At 40.9% G+C, this 19,724-nt stretch overlaps 1 protein-coding gene across 1 annotated transcript; it reads left to right on the forward strand.

The window, feature by feature from the left end:
• Positions 1 to 1,581: 1,581 nt before the first annotated feature.
• On the forward strand, positions 1,582 to 17,031 carry arhgap25 (Rho GTPase activating protein 25). The gene is made up of 11 exons (XM_034691014.1): positions 1,582 to 1,958; positions 6,416 to 6,618; positions 9,023 to 9,110; positions 9,448 to 9,561; positions 10,880 to 11,084; positions 12,828 to 12,960; positions 13,077 to 13,150; positions 13,394 to 13,515; positions 14,013 to 14,167; positions 15,120 to 15,661; positions 16,102 to 17,031. Exons 1-11 carry the CDS (start codon positions 1,895 to 1,897, stop codon positions 16,301 to 16,303), a joined length of 1,902 nt encoding a protein of 633 aa, XP_034546905.1. The 5' UTR covers positions 1,582 to 1,894; the 3' UTR covers positions 16,304 to 17,031.
• Positions 17,032 to 19,724: the final 2,693 nt, after the last annotated feature.

A 19,724-nucleotide genomic window follows, 5' to 3' on the forward strand; every position in this document is an offset into this window, starting at 1 on the left:
CGGTGTAGCAGGGATGTGAAGAGTCAGTACCTCTGTCTTCAAACAGCCTATAAATGTGTTTAAATCACGGCCAGTTTGGAATCAGGTTTAAAGTTCACGTCTTCAGATTTGTGCGTGTATTCTGAATCAAATGAGCTACTTTCTGTTGGGTGTTGGCATCAATATTATTTCATGCAAAATCAACTTCTGTGCAACCCAACCCAGACGTTACACGTTTATTCCAAGCTCCTAACACCACTCATGTATCTTTGAATGCTTTCACTTGATTCATGTTGAATTCAAGTTTGAATCATGTCACATCCGATCAGTCTCCCGCTTATATTTCACGTCTTATTTATTTATTTACTGAAAGCAAAACTTTGAAAATGATTCTATTGTACATTTTAAAGATGTTAAGAGACATGTTCAGTGTTCTTTAGTATTTTTGGTTAGAGGAATATTTAACGTTATTATTGCCATATAAGAGAGTATTGAGATAGCAGAGCAGTATTTTCTCTCTGTCGTTTTTTGCTGTGACTTTTGTGTAGTTGGGTGTTTTCTAGGCTCCCTCCCTGCTAGCTGTGGTGTGCCAACTTCTGTGTGGCAAGTTGATGCAACAAAGATCTGTGTAGCGCTGTGTTGCATTCTCTCCCTTTTGAGTAGGAAGGAAGTGTCCAGAGTTTTAAGCAAGGACTATCTCCTCAGCAGTCTTACATTTCTAAAGCCTCTAACGTGGTCACATCGCCCCCGCAGCTCTAAACTGCCATTTCTCTGCCTGGTGTTACAGACGGCCACTAGAGAGAGCTGGAGCTCCTGTGGTCGGCTGGTCGAGTGTGACACTAATGCTGCTTTGAGCAGAAAGGTTTGACCTTTTGATACATTCCAGCTCCCCCCTGATGATGAGGTTAGCTCACAGAGAGTCAGATTGTGAGGGATGAGTTACCACTATAAACAAAGCTGATTGTGTTTTAGCTTCACGGCACGCAGGAGACACCTCTGTGCCATTTTGAATCCAAACAGTGCCACTTTGCTGTTGTGAATCCTGCCAGGCCAGGACCCTTTTTAAGGAATGTATGGGAGATATAACCGTCCCCACCTCTTGTAGGCCCCCCCCCCCCCCCCCTTTTTGTGGAAGTTTTATTTTGTGCTTATTCTAAAGCTGTATCATTTCTATATATTCTTCTAAAACAGTGCAATGGTTTGTGTTGAGTTGTTCATTTGTCTGGAGAAAAAATGTACTTTTTCATGCTGAAATGTGCTTCAAAGAAAATTAAAGATATGGAAAAAATATCATGTGGCTGGCTTTGTGTGACCTGGTTTCTTCCCTCTTTTTTTCTTCCTCATTCTGAAATAGATATTCAGTTAATTCCCTTAACCCCAGAGACTTTAATTTGAATTTCTTTAAACACTATAACCACAGCAGACACAGTCAGTGGATGATGTCTCAGGCGTCATTGTCAATTCTTACTGCTGCATTCTCGTGGCACCCTGAGCTGTGAGGTGACAAGCTCACTGAGGGAGTCAGCCCTGAAGGTGAAAACCATTTCCTTTCTGAACACTTGTGGGGTTTTTGTCTCCTACTGATACCAGTGAACATTAGTCATTTGTAAACTTCTCTACACAGAGACCTGGTGTGCTGCGTCTCTGAGTGAATCAGCCTGTGAGCCGTTTATTAAACAGAACTCTGTCAGAACAAGTATGAACATGGAAGTGAAGGCAGCATGAGAGGACGCGTTTAGAAAGGCTGAAAAAAAGAAGAAGACAGATTAACACACAGGAAGTAGGAAGTGTGATCTGCGATATCTCCACTTTGTGTGTGTGTGTTTGAGTGTGTATCAATGTGTGTAGTGTGTGTGTGTTCTGTGGAGTTGTATGTGTGAAAAGAAACACTGACCTGTGTTATGAGTGAAGGACAATGTCTCTGAAACTACCTCGCAACTGGGACTTCAGCACCTTCAAGGCTGAGACAGCTCGCATAGGTAAGCCAGTGGCCGTGCTGCGTTCACTGACAGCACTGAGGATACATCCTTTTCACTTAGGCACTGTGCAGTTTGAACATTTAGTTAAAGCTATCTTTAAGACATGTAAACTAAATGACAGTGAAATAAGCAACAATATCTTGTTTTCTATTAATTAGAGATGTTTTGATCAAAGACATAAATCAACATGTGGTAGATGATGCTTTTTTTTAAGTAATATTAATATTTTTATATAAATTTGTCTACAACAATAATATTTTTTTTAAATATCATTTTTCTTGTGTTCAGTTTAATAGAGTTCTCACTATTGTTAAAGTTAAAACTCCCACACTATGAAAGAAGTAAATCTGATAACATGAGGTGACACATTCTGCACCTCGTTTTTTTTAGCATTGGTTTTTGAGTACGTTGGTGGCTTCTTGCTATGTGGCCATGCACACCTGAGCTGTTTAAGGCAAAAAAAAAAATCACTGTCATCAAATAGAGAACATTTCAGTTCGAACATATGTTTATTTTTTTACACTATGACATGTTTTTGTTTGATTCACACAAAGGTTATTTTCATTGTTTGCCATGTACCAACACTTGAGTCTGTGTATGTAAAACTGTCTGCAGTCATGTTAGCGTGCAGGAGTCTAGACTTGGAAACACTCACCACGGTTTGCATAGAGCTGGAATCAGTGCTATAACATGCCCTGTTCCTTTCCAGCTCAGATGGCACAACATTACAACATTCATATAAGATGAGATTGAATACATTTAGAGACTGGATTCATTCTTAAGGGTACAGTCTTGCTGTGGCACACAGCTCTTATCACTTTTACAATCTGTGGGGCTGATTGTTCAATAATGCGAGAGGAAGTAACTGCTGTAGACACTTTTTTAATCTGCTATCTGCTAGTCTGAATATCAGCTCATGCTCTTACTTCAGTATGAAGGCATAGCTGCCTGAAAGTGTTTGACTCCTCATCGCTTTAGCTTTACATGTTTTGTGGACCATGAGACATTTTAGACTCTGAAACTGGAGTGACTGATGCAGGAAACTGACGCAAGAGCTGAGTTTCTGCAGTGCTCTGTCTTTGTATCTACCTGCATGTATCTGTCTCTACTTTTGTGTGTGAATACTGCATCTGAATGTCACTGGATGCTGATTTAGGGATCATTACCAACCTGATGCAGTAAACGGTTAAGTATAAAATAAGTAGTTGGACATTTTGTGAAATGTGCTCATTGGCCAGCTTGTAAAATGTTTGATTAGAGGGTTGACAGGATGATGACATTACTGGGAACTATTCAACGATTATTCAAATACTAACCCCCCCTCTCCACATGCACATGCAGCAGTCATAGGGAGCTACAGACCTACGAACATTCATAGTTGTAGGTGTGTATGAAAATGCTCTAGATAAGCTAGTTTGACCTGACAAAGTTTCCACTTGATGTCACTTTCATTTATTTTTTCAAAGGAATTCCAAACAGGATTCTTTCACAGCCGCAGAGGTCCCTAGATTTTTCTCCAGTTCTGAACCTCAAGGCACTTCACCCGTATTACCCATAGACTGTATAAGAGATTACTGTAGTGTCAGTGATGCCACTCATTGGTTTCTGAAGAGGCGTTTTGAACCCAGACGATAATGGTGGCCTTATAGGATATGCTGACTCAACCTATCATTCAAACAAACTAGAAGCAGAGCGGAGCCGGCCGTTAAGTCTCCTGGCAGCTCAGCTCAGCTGTACCCCTCAAAAAATTCAGCCCGTACAGTGTGTTCAGAAATAGAAACAAGTGTAACCTCTTTTTGAGCTGGCTAGTAAATATGTTTAATCCCTGTGTAAAAATGGGCATTTAATGTGTGTGATAAGGGTACTTCCTTGGCTTTCATTCTCAAGTGGACACAAGAGGAACTGCAGTTTTTTGCACTTCTACCTTGGCTTCATTTTTAACACTAAGTTGTTGCTTGGTTTTACCAACGAATAGCATGTGTGTTTTCTTCTTCTTTTGTTATTTTGAAGGTAGTTATCAAACATCTGTCACTTGTACTACAGGCACCATCTGGCAGGTTGTACAATGTCACAACAGGTGCTGGTAAAAGCAGTTAAAAAACACACACTTTAAATATGAGATAATAATCACTTAAACTATTATTCTTTATTATTAAATGAATATAGTTTCTTTTTGGAAAATGACAACCCATCCTTACATCAACTTGATTTTCATGCATGCTGCAAATTCAGAAACAAATGCAAAAGTAAAAAACAAATGCAAAGATGGAAACACACTGCAGATGAAAAAAACATGAGCTAAAACGACTGCATTTATAGTAGACGCGCCGCAAATACACAAATGATATGAAGTCAAAACCAACCTTTTTATCATACACTGTTGTTCAACTATAATGCAGTTGTCTCTGCTTTAAGCGGCACGTTTTTCCATTTGCAGCAGGTTTCCACTCTCTTGTTTTGGACTTTTGTTAGTGTTTTTGAACTTACATCATTTCTGCATTTGCCTTCCGGTGACGAACACAATGAAGATCGATCGTCCGTTGCAGATCATCTGCCCTTATCGGCCACCATACATTCATAGTGGACACCACACATTCATAGTGGACACCACTATTATCTTCCTGCTAATGAAGCTGCATCAGGAGTTAGTAAGCTTTGTTTAGCTTAGTGTAACGCAGAGACTGGATAAAGGGAAAATCTGTTGTCTGGCTTTGTTCAAATCTTTAGTTCAGCTAATATCATTTTTTAACCTAACGGAGCCAAGCTAGCTTTTTTCAATTGTTTCTATTCTTTATAATAATGCTAGGCCAGGGGTTCCCAAATTTTTCAGCACGCAACCCCCAAAATATAAATGCCAAAGACTCGCGACCCCCACTGTCCCTCAAAGTCATTTAATGTGGCTTCATTTAGCTGGTCTGCAGAAAATTAGCCTACCTATAAGAGCATATGTCTGTGTTTCCTGTGCCATTATGAATTAACCTGCTGCTACTGATGCTTTTGATAATTAACTGTTCAATAACTCTAAACTTAGGAGTCGTCTGGCAAAAAGAAAGGCAGAAAACTCATTACATTTTCTATTTTCAAGGTTTTATTTCAAGTCTAGCTTCTGATTTGTCGATATTTTTTACTATTATGGGTAAAATGTACTAATTTTAGATAACTTGAAAAAAAAAAAACATTCTGGAAGGCATCTCATGACCCCCCATTTGTGTCTCGCGACCCCCCAGGTGGTCCCGACCCACACTTTGGGAACCCATGTGTTAGGCTAACAAGCTACTGGCTCCTGCATCATAACTAACGTACTGACATGTGAGGTGTATGGATCTTCACATTCGACCCAGAAAGCACAAACATTTTTAACCCAATTGTAAAACATCACATACAACAAATTAAACATACACACATGGGAATGTTTAGAGTACTACCATCAGAAAGAACACACAAGCACTGATACATCTGGGAAGGATCATGGACATCTAAACCAACACGTCCAATTTTGATTTATCCTTTTCAATATTTAATGTTGAAACTGAATGAAATGACATTTTTGTTTTACTGTTCTTAGTAAAACCTTTGAACAACAGTGTGGGCTCATCACACACTGAGGGCCAGTTTCGAGCAGCTTTGTGTGTTTGTCAGCTGAGGGTGTGGTGTGACATCTGCCTCTGTGTGTGGGCTCAGGGTTCCTCAACAGCACTTTAACTTTCCACTAATCTTGGGGAGGGTGACGTTATTAAAATTAGACCAAAGAACTCTCAAACCTCTAGGTGGAGACCTTCAAAGTGTTGCCAGCCCTCAAGCGATGATGTTGCAGCTTCCTGTTTATCCAGTGCAGTCCTTCCTCTTCTTTTCTCCTCTATCATCTTCCTGAACAAGACACAGTGAATTTAAGAACAACTGAGCGAGAGGGCTCAATCTCTTCGATCTGTATCTGCGGTCCTACCACCCTGCATGATATTCAGACCATCTCCACCTTCTCTGGGCCACGTAGACCTGTTTCCTCTGTTCTCTTAGCTCTCCGTCAGACCATCACATGTTGACCTCACACAGGCACAGGCGTCAAGGGTGACAAGTGTAGGCAGAGGGTGACATTACTCCAAATTCTCTACAACAGAACTTAATGTTTGACCTTTTGAGCTTTTGGTCAGCCTCCTGCTGACCACTCTGCTATTTCTGTGGAACAATCACAGCAGCATTCATGCAGCTTCCACAGGAAACTGGTCAGCTTAGAGCGGCGGTTTCCTTTCTGTCTGAAACTGGGAACAAAAATAGGCTACAGTGAGCAGCCCCTAAACCTTGATAGGCTGATGCATATACATGTCAAAAAGAGGAAGTGCTGTGCTGCAGTTGATCACAGCGCTGATGTTTTACTAATCTTCACAGCTCTGGCTGTGACTCAGCCAGTTTGCTGGTGTTAATCACACTTTTACCAACCCCTGTCTTGTGGCATTTTCCAGCTCGATCCAAGAGTGTGATACCTGGAGAGGGCAGCCCTGGCCAGGGCTCACCGCGCTCCTCCAGGTCCATGGAGAGACCTCTGAAGGCCGGCTGGCTCAAGAAACAGCAGAGGTCTTTGGTGAAGAACTGGCAGCAGCGTTACTTTGTGCTGAGAGGAAGCACGCTGACCTACCACAAAGATGACAAGGAGACCACCGTCCAGGTCAGTGGGTTTTAGCCCTCACTGATGCTAACAAGAACACTTGAATGAATCTTGTCATCAGCGTTTCTGTCATTTTTCAGCAAAGAGAAAACAAATTAATTCAAACGCTTCATATTCTAAAGATATCTCTCTTATTAAACCTTTTAACAAGTGAATTAATAAAGTAGCCGAGTATCATCCGAATGGTGCATTTAATTATGTAAAGTTAGTTTTAAAGTTTTAGATGAAAAGAGTTGAAGAGTTGCAACATTAATTTTACTAGTTGAACAGAAATGTGTCCGCTATCATTTCCAATCAATACCACAAACACTCAGCTCTGTGGCTAACTTTGCACACTTCCTGTGAACAAAACAAATGATGTTTCTTTTAAAAGAGACCTTCTGCGATCGAAGGTCTTTCTATTAAACTTTCCTTCTGTTTTCAAATACTTGACGAGTTAACCGACATTCATCCGGAGCATTACAGTCTCATCACAGATGGGGGTTCGATGACAAAGTGTCGTGTGGGAGGAATGTAAGATGATCATTCTCTGGTATTATGTTAGGTTAAGTGTAGTTCAGCTTCCAAAGAAGGTGGTTGCACCTCCATGGTGTTATAAATAGTTGAAACTTACAGAGTGGCTACATGTGTGAAAAGGCAAAAAACCAAGCGATGCCAAAACCATCAACGCAGGTCGTTTCAATCTGAAGAACAAAATAATGTGCTTACAAATCAAACAAACTAACAAAACAAACTATTGATCGTATGATGAGGTCACTTTATTCTGTTCATCTTTCCATATGTTTCCCCAAAATCCAATTCTCTTCCGCCCCATTGAAGGTACAGTGTGTGGTATTTAGCAGCATTTAGTATGTAGAGGAGCAGAGAGTGGGGGTAGACATGCAACAAGTGGTTATAGCCGTGATTAAGGTAGAGACCTCTGCGAAGAGGACCATAGTGTCTGAACATGGGGCACATGCTTGAACCACTAGGCCAGCTGCCCAGCCTTAAGAATTTTTGAATTTAGTGAGTGGCAGTGTAAAATGCAGTGGATTGAAAACAGAGAAGAAGACAATTTAGATTGATAGATGTTTTTGATGGTGACAAATGGAGGATAATACTTATCATGCATGACAGGAGCTTCTTCCTCTGCTGACTGCTAGATATTGCTAAATATTCTCGTTTCGACACACTGTGGCTTAAGTTAGATTTGTTAGGGACACAGACAAAGTAAAACAAACAAAGATATGAATACACACAAACCCATTCATGCTCACTGTGGGACATCACTCCAAAAGTCTTAGAGTCAGATTAACTTTTGGCCTTGGTTTGAATAGGAATAGGAATTAGAGGAAGTACAGTGTACACATTGTGAAACATGAAGTACATAACACACTACATGCCCCCTTACAGTGATCTTAAAGAACATGCACACACTCGAAACAGAACAGGGACAGGACTCGAGGGGTGAAATCTGATTGGCCATTCCAAAATTGTGAGCAGTGATTGGCTATTTGCCTTTTTAGTGGTGGGACTTGTGTTAAGACCAACATTCCTTCTTAAAGTTAAAACATATGCACAGATTGAATAACATCTGTCTGTGAATTTGATGTGAGAAGTCAAAGAAGATATGATAAGTGGAGATGTAAAGGTTAAGGTTCCAGAGCATGGTGCACACATACTTCATGCAAACCTTTTCATATCCTTGGTATCAGATATATTTCACATCCATCTGTGTAGCACTAAATAGATGGTGTTAGGGAAGTGCAGAACCTTTCAAATAAAAACTCAGAGGGTGACCGGACAAACTTTGTATCCATCATACTCAGACCGGGCCAATCAGAGCAACAAAACACAACTATAGCTGCATCTACGGTGATCTCTTCACGAGCCGCTGTTGTTTACAGGCTTCTTGATTATGCTACAACTAAACTGCCACAGTAGCTGCTGCCCTTTTCTGCTAAAATGATGCTGATTGGTCAGTTCATTCACAAGTGTATCAGCTTGAGGCTTTACGAGATGGATCATCTGCCTGATGACAGACAGAATCTGGCCAATCCATCATCATTGTAAGATTAACTTCATCCCCCCGTGTCGGTCCGTGCATCAGCCGGGCCAACCCTGGTCTGGACACGCCTCTGAAACCAAATGATTACAGAACACCAGTGGGCATTTTTTTGCATTTTAATTTGTTGATCATATGTAAAAGCCACAGATCAAACAATCTTGCAGTAAAATTCCTGATCAAGCCTTTATGTTAACAAGACATGTGGACTCTCGGTGACACTGAAAGTGAAAAGTTGATGTTAAAATTAGTATTGGTCTATGACTGAATATACCCACATGAGTGGTTGTTTCTTGACTTGACCAACTTTTGGTTTTCAACCTTACCCTGATGTCCTCTTCTTTGTTCTTTGGTCTACAGGGAGTCATTCAGCTGCGGTTCAGTAAAGTCAATGAACTACCTTTAAACTCAGAAGAACCGGGGAAGTACCTCTTTGAGATTGTACCACGTAAGCATACCACTTATCTTTGGAAAGGAGCATAACTGATTGTTCCAGCATCTCATGATCATTGTGTGTGTGTTGCAGATACAACACTGATAGCTGGTAGAAAAAAAATACTTTTAACATTTCCTGTGTACTGTTTCTAAATGATGGGTTCACTTCTGCAATGATAACATGTTCCTCTTTGATATCTGCCCTTAATGACACAGCTTTAATCAGAAAGTCAGCTAACCGCAAGATCAGTTTCTTTGAAGGCTACTCTGGAAATTCTCAGATCATTTTTCAACAGATCTTATTTTCAAGGGAGATACTCTATTTCCAAAAACTACCTGTTTTCTCACAGGTACAACAGGAGACAGAGAGCGATGTCCCTACGTGTTCATGACAAGCTCCCAGAGCGACATGGAGGAGTGGGTCCGGACCCTGCGCAGGGTCATAGGAGTACCAGCAAGTGGAGGTTCAGTAGAAATTTATGCTGTTATGAAAACTGTGCAGAGGTGGACTAAGGACACAGCTTCACAAGTCAGAGCATAGATGCTCTTAGTCAATTATTACTTTGATACAAGTGAAAGTTGCTCAGTCAAATGATTACTTGAGTTAAAGTTCTGGAGTAATCACTTTTAAATACTCATTTAAAAAACTTTATTTAATTGTTTTAAACTCACGTTATTCATTTCAAGATTTGCAGCTCCAAAATAGGAGGGACAAAAAAAGGAATTAAGCATTAAAACAGCAACTAAGTTATAACTTGCACAGACAACTTTGTTTAAAATGTTCATCTGAGATACAACATTTAGCGACTCTCCTGCACACTCTTTCGTAGATTAGACGACACATTTTGCGGGCTGTGATGAAGCTTGTGTGAAAAGAGCAAACATTTAAAATGATACTAATGCATCTTCATTTTAAAAACCTCAAACATGGGCTAAATATACGCTCATGGGTACTGAGGTGGAAAATCATCACCCTTCTCTGCTGTAGCCATCATAACCAACACTAAATTAAATGTCTGGTCTGAGCGATGTTTGCTCTGCGCTTGCCCTACATTCAATCATGGATGAACCACTGAGACAAACCACTTGCAGAACTACACAAACACAGTTTATTGTCTTTTGTATTTGTATAGAAAATAAAATGAGTCAGCTGACTTCAGAGTAAAAGTAACGAGAACATTCACGAAAATGCAGTGTAGTGAAAAGTCTGATATCTGTCCTTCAAATGATGTGGAGAAAAAGTGTTACGTTTCCAGATACAGATACTGATGCACTTAACTGAATCTGTGGTTTTATATATTGGATGGAAAGCTGAAAATGTTGAGAAACACATTTGTTTATGAGGTTTCTTGCTGACAAACAGCAGCTGATTGTCTTAGCTAAGCACAAAGACTGGAGTCAGGGAAACAGCTTGTCTCGCTGCATATACAGGTGACAATAAATCTGACTACCAGCACTTCCAAAGATAGAGACTCTAGCTGTGTAAAAAAAAGTTTTCTTTTTTTTTTACCTTTTCTTTAAAAACAGTAAATAAATTGTAGTGAGTTTTTATTTGTAGACATCATTTCTCCTGAAAAGCAGTACACTTTTTTGACGTTTTTTAAAGGAACCAATAAAATATAAATGTTTCCAACAAATCAGCCGTCAACAAAAGCCACAACTCTATTACGTGGTACAGGTTAAAAAAATAACGAATTTGTAAATTGTGATGAAAAGTCTGACTTTACTGTATGAACACTACTGGTCCAAAATGTCATGTTTCACTTGTCTGCCTCTCTGCAGTTTTTGGAAAGGGTCTGAAGGACACAGTAACATATGAGCAGCGGTTCGGGCCTCACTTGGTGCCCATCCTGGTGCAGAAGTGTGTGGAGTTCATCAAAGAGCATGGTCTGGATGAGGAGGGCATCTTCCGCCTCCCGGGTCAAGACAATGCTGTCAAACAATTCAGAGACGCCTTTGATGCTGGAGAGAGGCCCTCCTTCCCCAGGTAACACACACACTCACGCTAACTTCAGTGTAGGCCAGAGCTGCATGACACAGAAAACACTCAGTACACAGGTTATTAGGTGATTAGTTCATCACATCTGCAGAGTGAGACATTTACACACCTCTTCAAAGGAATGACTCGGTTGTGGATCTGTTAAGATTAAGGAGATCACTGCTTTATAAGGAGAAAACTGGCACCATCAACTTTTTGCAGAGAAACAAGGAGCAATGAGAGAGATGTAGAGTGTCTGATAGGTCTGTGTTTCAGAGCTGAAGGCGATACCACATCCTGTTCAGGCAGGCACACAGGAGGAAGCCCGCATTACTCAACATCACAAGCTCCTCTGACAGAGCACTGTTGATTCAAACTTTTACTCCACCTGTTTGTCTGCAACCCAGAGTTCAGGTGATGCTTTGTATTTCATTTCAGGTCAAAATGTTCTGCTTCCCCTTTAAAATGTATTCATGGCAAAGTTCAAACAACATGATAAAAGATAAATCTAGTGGTAATACTTTTAAAAAGGCTCAGAGGCCCCAAAGAGGCTAAAACCACATCTACATCTACATCTACACCCCATGCAGTAAATCCTTTTTTCTCTTTTAATCAGTGACACATTTCACAAACTTTGTCAAAATAGAAAAACCATAAGAACATCAAAGGTCAAAGACACTGAGTAAAAACTTTTAGGTCACATTTAATAAAAACAAACTTGATATGCTTAAACTAACAAAAGCTCTCCTTTGCATGTATTTGTAGACAGACATGGCCTTAGATATAAGCAGGTCCAATGCTTTTATGTACATCATAATGGAATTAATCAGGGTGCATGTCTCTAATGTAGCAGGAAGGTTCAATTTCAACAAAATATCACAACTTCAACCAGAACATGCTGCATGTTCATGTTTTAGTGTGTTCATCAGATGTGTGTCTAACATGAGTCTGGTCCTGCTGGAGGTTTCTGCCTGTTAAAGGAAGTTTGTCCTTGCCACTGTAACTTGCTAAATGCTGCAAAGTGCTCTGCTCATGGTGGATTAAGATGAGATCAGACTGAGTCCTCACTGTAAGATGGGACTGGATCTTATCCTGTCTTGATGTTGGGTCTTTGTTAATAATAGAACATAGAGTACGGTCTAGACCTGCTCTGTTTGGAAAAGGTCTTGAGATAATGTTTGTTGTGATTTGGCGCTATATAAATACAGATTGATTTGATTAATCGATTGATTGGTTGAATGTGTTTGCAGATCATAAACATGGCTTAAATGGGGCACACACTCATGCAGGGATGGCATAAAGAATGTCTGTTAATGTTTCCTTTATAAGAAACGTTGCCATTAATGTATTTCAAATAATTAATGTGCAGGAGTTTGCTTGTACCCTTTCTTATGAAACAGGTGTACAAAGTATTTTACTATGTACCAACAAAGGAGAACATGTGCTACATTTAAATGCAAAGAAAGCTATCAGCAATCTGTTGAAGAGAAATAGCCAATTCCATCCATCCATTATGACCGCTTATCCCATTGGGGGTCACGGGGAGCCTATCCCAGCTGGCTTCGGGTGGAAGGCAGGGTACACCCTGGACAAGTTGCCAACCCATCACAGAAAATAGCCAATTATAATCAAGAAATAGGTCGGTATCAAGGATGGCCAGTTAGACTTCAAGGGGGCCCATTCCACCTCTCTGGACACGCCCCTGTCTGTGTGCACCAAGTCTGATTATTGTGTCTGTGTCATTTCCTGCAGTGACACAGATGTCCACACGGTTGCGTCACTGCTCAAACTTTACTTGCGTGAGCTGCCGGAGCCGGTGGTGCCCTGGACTCAGTACCAGGACTTCCTGGACTGCACCATGATGCTGGATTCCAACAACACAGAGGTACACTAAGTTAAAATGTGACTTCAATATGACTGTACTGTAAAGCATGCATACATCCTTATTGTAACCTTTTTAGAGCTCTTTTTCATCAGTCTCTCGTTCATGTCTCTTCTCAGGGTTGGGAGAAGTTTGAGAAGCAAATCGCTATTCTCCCCAGAATGAACTACAACCTGCTCGGCTATGTCTGTAGGTGAGTAGACGTTGGGGCACAAAGCATTATGGGATTATGCAATGATGCCTTTTGAGAGGACATCCCATTATACCTGTTGACATACATGAGCAAGACACATCACAAATCAATCACTGATCAGTCCACCAGAGTGAACAAAATTCCTCTGAATGCTGCTCTGAGATCAGTTTCAATACAGAACCATTCAGAACGGATGCTGTCCTCTATCGCTCTTAACGCTGATAATGTTGTCTCTTTTTGCAGGTTTCTGTTTGAGGTGCAGCTTCACTCCAAAGTGAATAAGATGAATGTGGAGAACTTGGCCACAGTGATGGGGATCAACCTGCTGAAACCTCAGATAGAAGACCCCATCACTGTGATGAAGGGTAAGAATGCAACACTGATGGTCCTGAATTAACATACAGTTGCACCTCTGATAACATGTGTGTATGTATGTGTGTGTATGTTTTTTTTCAGCGTCCGAGAAACACCAGAATGATGGTCTTATTAAGCAATGATATGTGGCAACACTGCAACATCTTTTCTCCTGTAACTTCTCTTTTCTAGGCAATTTTCAGTAAAACAAAACAGCTTCAACAAAAAAGTATGGAGGGCATGTTTCATATAGAAACCTTGTCATACGATGTATTGATGAAGTAGAAAAAGCTTTATGCTACTTCCTCATACATCCTTTAAACTTGACCTCATAATGCCACCACTCCTGACCTACAGAAAGTCACAGCCCCTGAATTTAACCCAACAAAAATCCAGTTTTCAAAAGATTTCTAAAGGTTTTAGAAAGTGGATCTATAATTTGCATAAAACCTGCAGACTGGACATCTTGATTATAATCTCTCACATCTTTGTTTGTTGTTCTTCGCAGCGACTCCCCAGATCCAGAAGCTGATGACAGTGATGATCAGACAGCATGAGAAGTTGTTTCCTCTCTCTGAAGACGTGCTTCCCTCCTCTCCCTCAAACAAGGCTGAGAGCCAAAAGAACACTCCCCGGAGCTTCGTGGGCTGGGAGTCTGCAGAGGTAGGAGCTGCAGACCACACATTAAGCCCTTGTCACATCTTCACTGATATGTGTTTGGCATCCTCTGATGTTTCAGGACGATGCTGCCATGCATTGGTGTATATATTAACAGCAAACAGAGTTAATTCTATCAGCTGTGGTCTAAACGTCACAGTCAGGAGGGTTCTTACATTAAGCTATGAAGCTGCTGAGATGAACACAATGATTTAAAGGCAGAGATGGCAAAAAGGATCCATACTCAGTGATTGATTGGGTCAGTGAATAGTAACACTAATGTATATGGTGTATCTACACCAAATGTATCTCAGCATAAAGACAGGAAACACAGAGTTTGGCTCTGTTCCAATGTCTCTCTATCTGTGCATCTAAAGCTGATCTTTTATGTTTTGCGACATCTATAAGAGCGTTATTTCATGTGTCCCTTAACTTCAGGCAAGAGAAGAAGAACATTAACCCTCTCACTTAAGTGTCAAACCACATTTGTTGCCTGTTTGATGTTGTGAAACACAGTGTAAAAATATGGTTAAATGTCAGCTGACCAGTTAAGATGACTTGAGGCGAATACCTCTTGATACTTTGTATGGCGTCTCTCTGGCATAAGTTTTTACACTTGTTTATCAGTTGTAGATGCTTAGTGTGAATATGCTGCCATTACATCTCACTGCTGTTTGGATTCAGTCTCAACATAAACAAAACAGCACTACACTTCTAAAAAATGAACTAGAATGTTTCAATCCATTTTCTTTAGCAGTAGCTTGCTTACAATTTGTTGGTTGAGTGTTTCCACACCGAGAAATAAAAAGCTTTGTAGCTTCACAAAACTAATTTATCCCACTGACTTTTTATGACTTAGTAAATAATCTACCAGAAAATTAAAAAAATGTATTGCACTAAAATAAATTAAATGAATTATGTACACTCTTTTCTAACTAATCTTCCTTTATTGTCTCAGATGGGTGATGCATCTCTCTCTGAGTCTCCAGAAGAGGAGGAAGACAACGACAGTCCAGTACCAGACAGAGGACGCTGCAGCCCCCGAAACGCACGTCAGGAGACTCTCTCACCCACGACAGATGACTGGTCTGGAAGCCCCCGCAAACGCACTCAGACCCTCCCCACCTTCAACTGTCCCCTCACTGGGATGGCAGCCAAAGCTGATGCCCTCAACAGATGGAGTCGCATCCAGGAGAGTGTGGATGAGAACAGCGGGACATTATCAGAGGACATTTTTAAGATATTGGACCAGCGCTCAGGTTCATTGTTTGGGAGGCCTCAGTTTAGCAATAAGGAGGGAGAGGATAGACTAACAGTCAGAAGAGGAAGTGACAACACGGGTTCTTCGACTGCTGGCTCCCAGAAACCTGATGCTGACCACAGGCCTACTCCTGTGCTGTCTCGTCAGAAGAGTGTAGGGAACATGATAGAGAGCGTCTCGGTTCAGCAGGTCAACATCAAGTCTGAGCAGAAGAAAAACAGCCAGCAGCCTGGGGACAGGTAACCTTTTGGAAACACAGCAACTGACTCACTACACACAGGACTAACCCATATTTATCTCATCTTGATAGAGTTCATAATAAATATTGAAACAAAAACACATTTTTACATATCTGTCAGGTTAATGATAACATAACCACGATCATTTCAGAAACCACTTCAAAACATTTGCAACCCTAGGAGGACAAAGGCAAACTAAAACAGACCCCTGGACAAGAGCCAAGAAAATTACATTTCACTCTAGGGCTGCTGATTTATATTAAAACCAGATGAAGCAATCTCTCCACTCTAGCAGAATATTTATTTTTGAACTTAATGTTACTTACACAGTCTTGACATTTGGACTGAGTCCTTCTGATTTTGAAATATTAAACACTGTAGGAAATAGATTCCAGAAGTTGTTACTGATTATCTAACCCCTTTTTGTTTCTCTCTTTCAGTCTACAGCACGAGAACAAGGAGCTGAAGGCCACAGTAGCAGAGCTCCAGTCTGCTCTAGAGGCAGAACGCCGCCATGTGGCCGCTCTGGAGATCTGCCTGAAAAATGCTGAGCGCAGCCGAGATGAGGCTCAGAAACGCAACGAGGAGCTGCAAAGAGACATTCAGCAGTTCCTCACCAAGGAGCCACAAGCCCCCACCTAAAGCCATGCTCAGATCCACTAGAATATAGAGTTTTGACTTCATTACACCCAACAGAAAGTAATATGGTCCCTCATTGGGGCACAGGGTCCTTTCCATTTGAGTTATGATTGATCCTCAAGATAAATGATTGGCTCATTTATTTGTCCCTGGAAGAAAGTGTGAAGACAGGATCTGATAGTCTGAATTATCAGTGTGCTAATTAAAGGCTTTAAACTGTTCGACCCTCCCTGCAGAAGGATTCACGTTCCTGCACATGAACTGTCCTGGCGTACACCTGAAGCTGTTACACAGGACATGCAGGAAAAGGAACACCATGATTGTTATATAAATGATTTACAAAGAGGGCATTTTGCAACCAGAAAATGCAAGAAATGATTTTGTGATACAGAGCTATAAAAAGCATAATCTGCTTTTCTGAGGTCAGCTGGACTGAACATGTAGATGGTGGACAGAAAATATGATGTTTCATATATGAAGTAAATTGTCCTGGATGTTTAATGTGATGGTAAATTAACAAAACTGTAGAAATTTACGTTTTTTTATTCAGGCATTGAATAATGTTTCACCATATACAGAAAATGTAAACTTTATGTGAAGTGAAATAGTTCAAGACTTTTTTGCTCGAATTAGAATATCATAACTCATGGAAATCAGAAATCCAGTAACTGGAATGATTCGAGTTTTTCCTCAAATAAAAAATAAAAAGATCTAACATTTAAAACGCAAAAGTGTCTGTATAAAAAGTATGTTCATTTATACTCTCAGCACTTGGTTGAGTTTCCTTTGCCATCAATGACTGCATCATCACAGTGTGGCATGGAGACAATCAGCCTGTGACACAGCTGAGGTGTTACTGAAGCCCAGTTTGCTTTGATAGCAGCCTTCAGCTCGTCTGTGTATTTGGGTCTGGTGTTTCATCTTCCAATTGACAAATGTCCCAGATAATCTCTATGAGGTTCAGATCAGGCCAGTATCCTGGCCAATCAAGCACAGTAAAAACACAGTCAGCTCACGATTTGGTAGGAGTTTTGGCGCTGTGTGAGTTCTGCTGGTGAAAGAAATCAGCATCTCCTGATTCATGTCAGCAGATGGAAGCATGAAGTGCTCTAAAACATTGTTGTGGGCAGCTGCAGTTCATCTAGCGTCTGCTTGAGGCTGGCTGCAGACACACCAGAAACCACATACACACCAATTCATAACAGACAATCTTTGCAGCATTATTAAACATGTTTACAGCCTGGTTCAAAAAACGGCTTGGGTCTACGTAGCTAATTTCTCTATCGGCACACATTGTAAGGGGGGGAATTCCTTTCTAACGTCCCAGTTCAGAAGATATTAAGAATACGAGTTTTGCCCATTTAAGGACATGACTGATTTGACTGACAGATGGGAACACATAGTTGTTGGTGAGGAGGCTCAAACCCCGCCTCTTTACCTCACACTAAGTTAGGTTGAGTTCAGCATTTCCAATATTGGCTCCCGCCAATTGGCTTCAAAACAGCGCTCAGGAACAGATGGGTGATGTCACGGACACTACGTCCATTATTTATCTAGTGTATGGTAAAATATAAGACTTTGGCAGCATGCTGTTAAATGATCCACTTAACACCTCCCCTTCAGTTGCAGACATTGGAAATTACTTCAGTCTTGTGGATGATGGTCTTGTTTGCTTTTGAAGATCATATAAATGTGAAAATGGCAACCTGTTTCATTACCAGTTAAAACCTTTTCATTGGTGCTCTGAACTTAAAACACTGCATAAAACACAGATGGAATAATAAAACAGTAGGATGTTAAACATCATCACAGAGCAGGTTTTCTGTTTTAAGGTTCAGTCATAAAGAAGAAATACAGGCCTTGATTAAGTCCATTATACAGACAATATGGATGGTACTGACTGTGTGTGTTTGTGTGTGAGTATGTGTGTGAGAGAGTGTGTTTTAAAGGACATTGCCATTATCAAGCCTTCTTACATCCACCAGGAAGATGTGATAGTCTGTTGCAGCAGCAGTTTAACAGAGCGACAGAAAACAGAGCATCTGTCAACCGTCAGCCTGGCAGATGAGTGGCAGAGGCAGGAAAAGCTCATTCCTTCCAATCTCAGTGACGCGCCGCAATCAGGAGTGTATCAGCAGGTCACACAAAGAAGCTCAGGAATGAAGGACGCTTGTGTAGTGGAAGGAAGGTCCAGGTGACGTATGGAACAGTTCCTGGAGACTGGTGAGGAGCCAGTGTCAGTCATGATGAATGTTATTGGAAAATATCCCACCAGCTACTGGATACCAAGTTGGTAGCTCTGCTGTATTGACTCATTTCCATACCCATCAAATTTGACTTGTTACACTCTCCCTTATCGAGAGGATTGTTTCTCTGTGCCATGAAACCCACGAAATGTGCCTCTCGTTCTCTTGTTCTCTTGTTTTGAAGCCTCCCATGAACAGATCACCCACTTTAGCCATTTTGCAGAAGTGGAAGTATACAAAGAACATTTCAGCAATCACAAGGATAGATAGTGATTGTAACTTTGTTGAATAAACACAATGAAATATTTTGTAGTAGTAGTAATAGTCTGGTTTTCTCAGAGGCAGCTCAATATCATCCTCGATCATTAACGCCTCACACCTCATTGCATTTCAATTTCAGTTCGACAAGTGTTGTAATAGATATATCCTGTTACATTCAACAAGATCAACAGACACTTGGCGTATTATGTCAAAAAGAAACACTCGATGGAACCTAGACAGCAACTTGCAGAACGCCACCATTTACAGGGCAAATAAACAAATGAAGAATATCAACCCTGGAGCACCCACCCAAACAAAATAGCACTTCCACAAGGAAGAGGCTACAGGACAGTGTTTACACGAGCCTCATTAAGGAAGTTGTGAGATAACACACGCTCATGTGCATCACACAAAGTTGAAGGCACGCACACAAACACACACACACCAGCAAAGAGACCATAAGCACTGAGCTATGCAGAGCCCACCATATCATAGATAAGGGACAGAAAGAAAGGGCTGGAAAGAAGAGAGCAGAGCCCAGAGGGAGACTGACAAACCAAAGGACACAACAGAGATGACTCGGATGGACAAAGCCAAGCCTCGGCCACCCTGTCATCGGAACTGCAGCCCTATCGCATAGGAGATCAAAAGGTGTGCATGAGAATAAATACTGTGAGATCTGGAAGAGAGCAACAGGAATACACGCTCCTGCAGAGGGCTAACTGTGCAAGGGTCAACAGCACTATTGTCCGCCGACAGGGAACCAGAACTTTCTTTGACTGCTGAGAAACGTATGACTTTTTCACTTAACCTTTTGATTTAGAGCTCACAGTCATTTTGTCTTACTGCAGTGCAAACATATCCATAAACAACCCTTAGGGGCATAGAATAGAAAGCTGCTGATTTGTTTTTTTCCC

This window comes from Notolabrus celidotus, chromosome 9 (assembly GCF_009762535.1).
Source record: "Notolabrus celidotus isolate fNotCel1 chromosome 9, fNotCel1.pri, whole genome shotgun sequence".
Taxonomy (NCBI): Eukaryota; Metazoa; Chordata; class Actinopteri; order Labriformes; family Labridae; genus Notolabrus; species Notolabrus celidotus.

What these genes read in the sequence shown, in the direction of transcription:
- arhgap25 (XM_034691014.1), top strand. Translation starts at nt 1,895, where the DNA reads ATGTCTCTGAAACTACCTCGCAACTGGGACTTCAGCACCTTCAAGGCT. An exon ending in GGCTGAGACAGCTCGCATAG is followed by an intron (nt 1,959 to 6,415) that starts GTAAGCCAGTGG and finishes GGCATTTTCCAG; the next exon opens with CTCGATCCAAGAGTGTGATA. An exon ending in GAGAGGCCCTCCTTCCCCAG is followed by an intron (nt 11,085 to 12,827) that starts GTAACACACACA and finishes CATTTCCTGCAG; the next exon opens with TGACACAGATGTCCACACGG.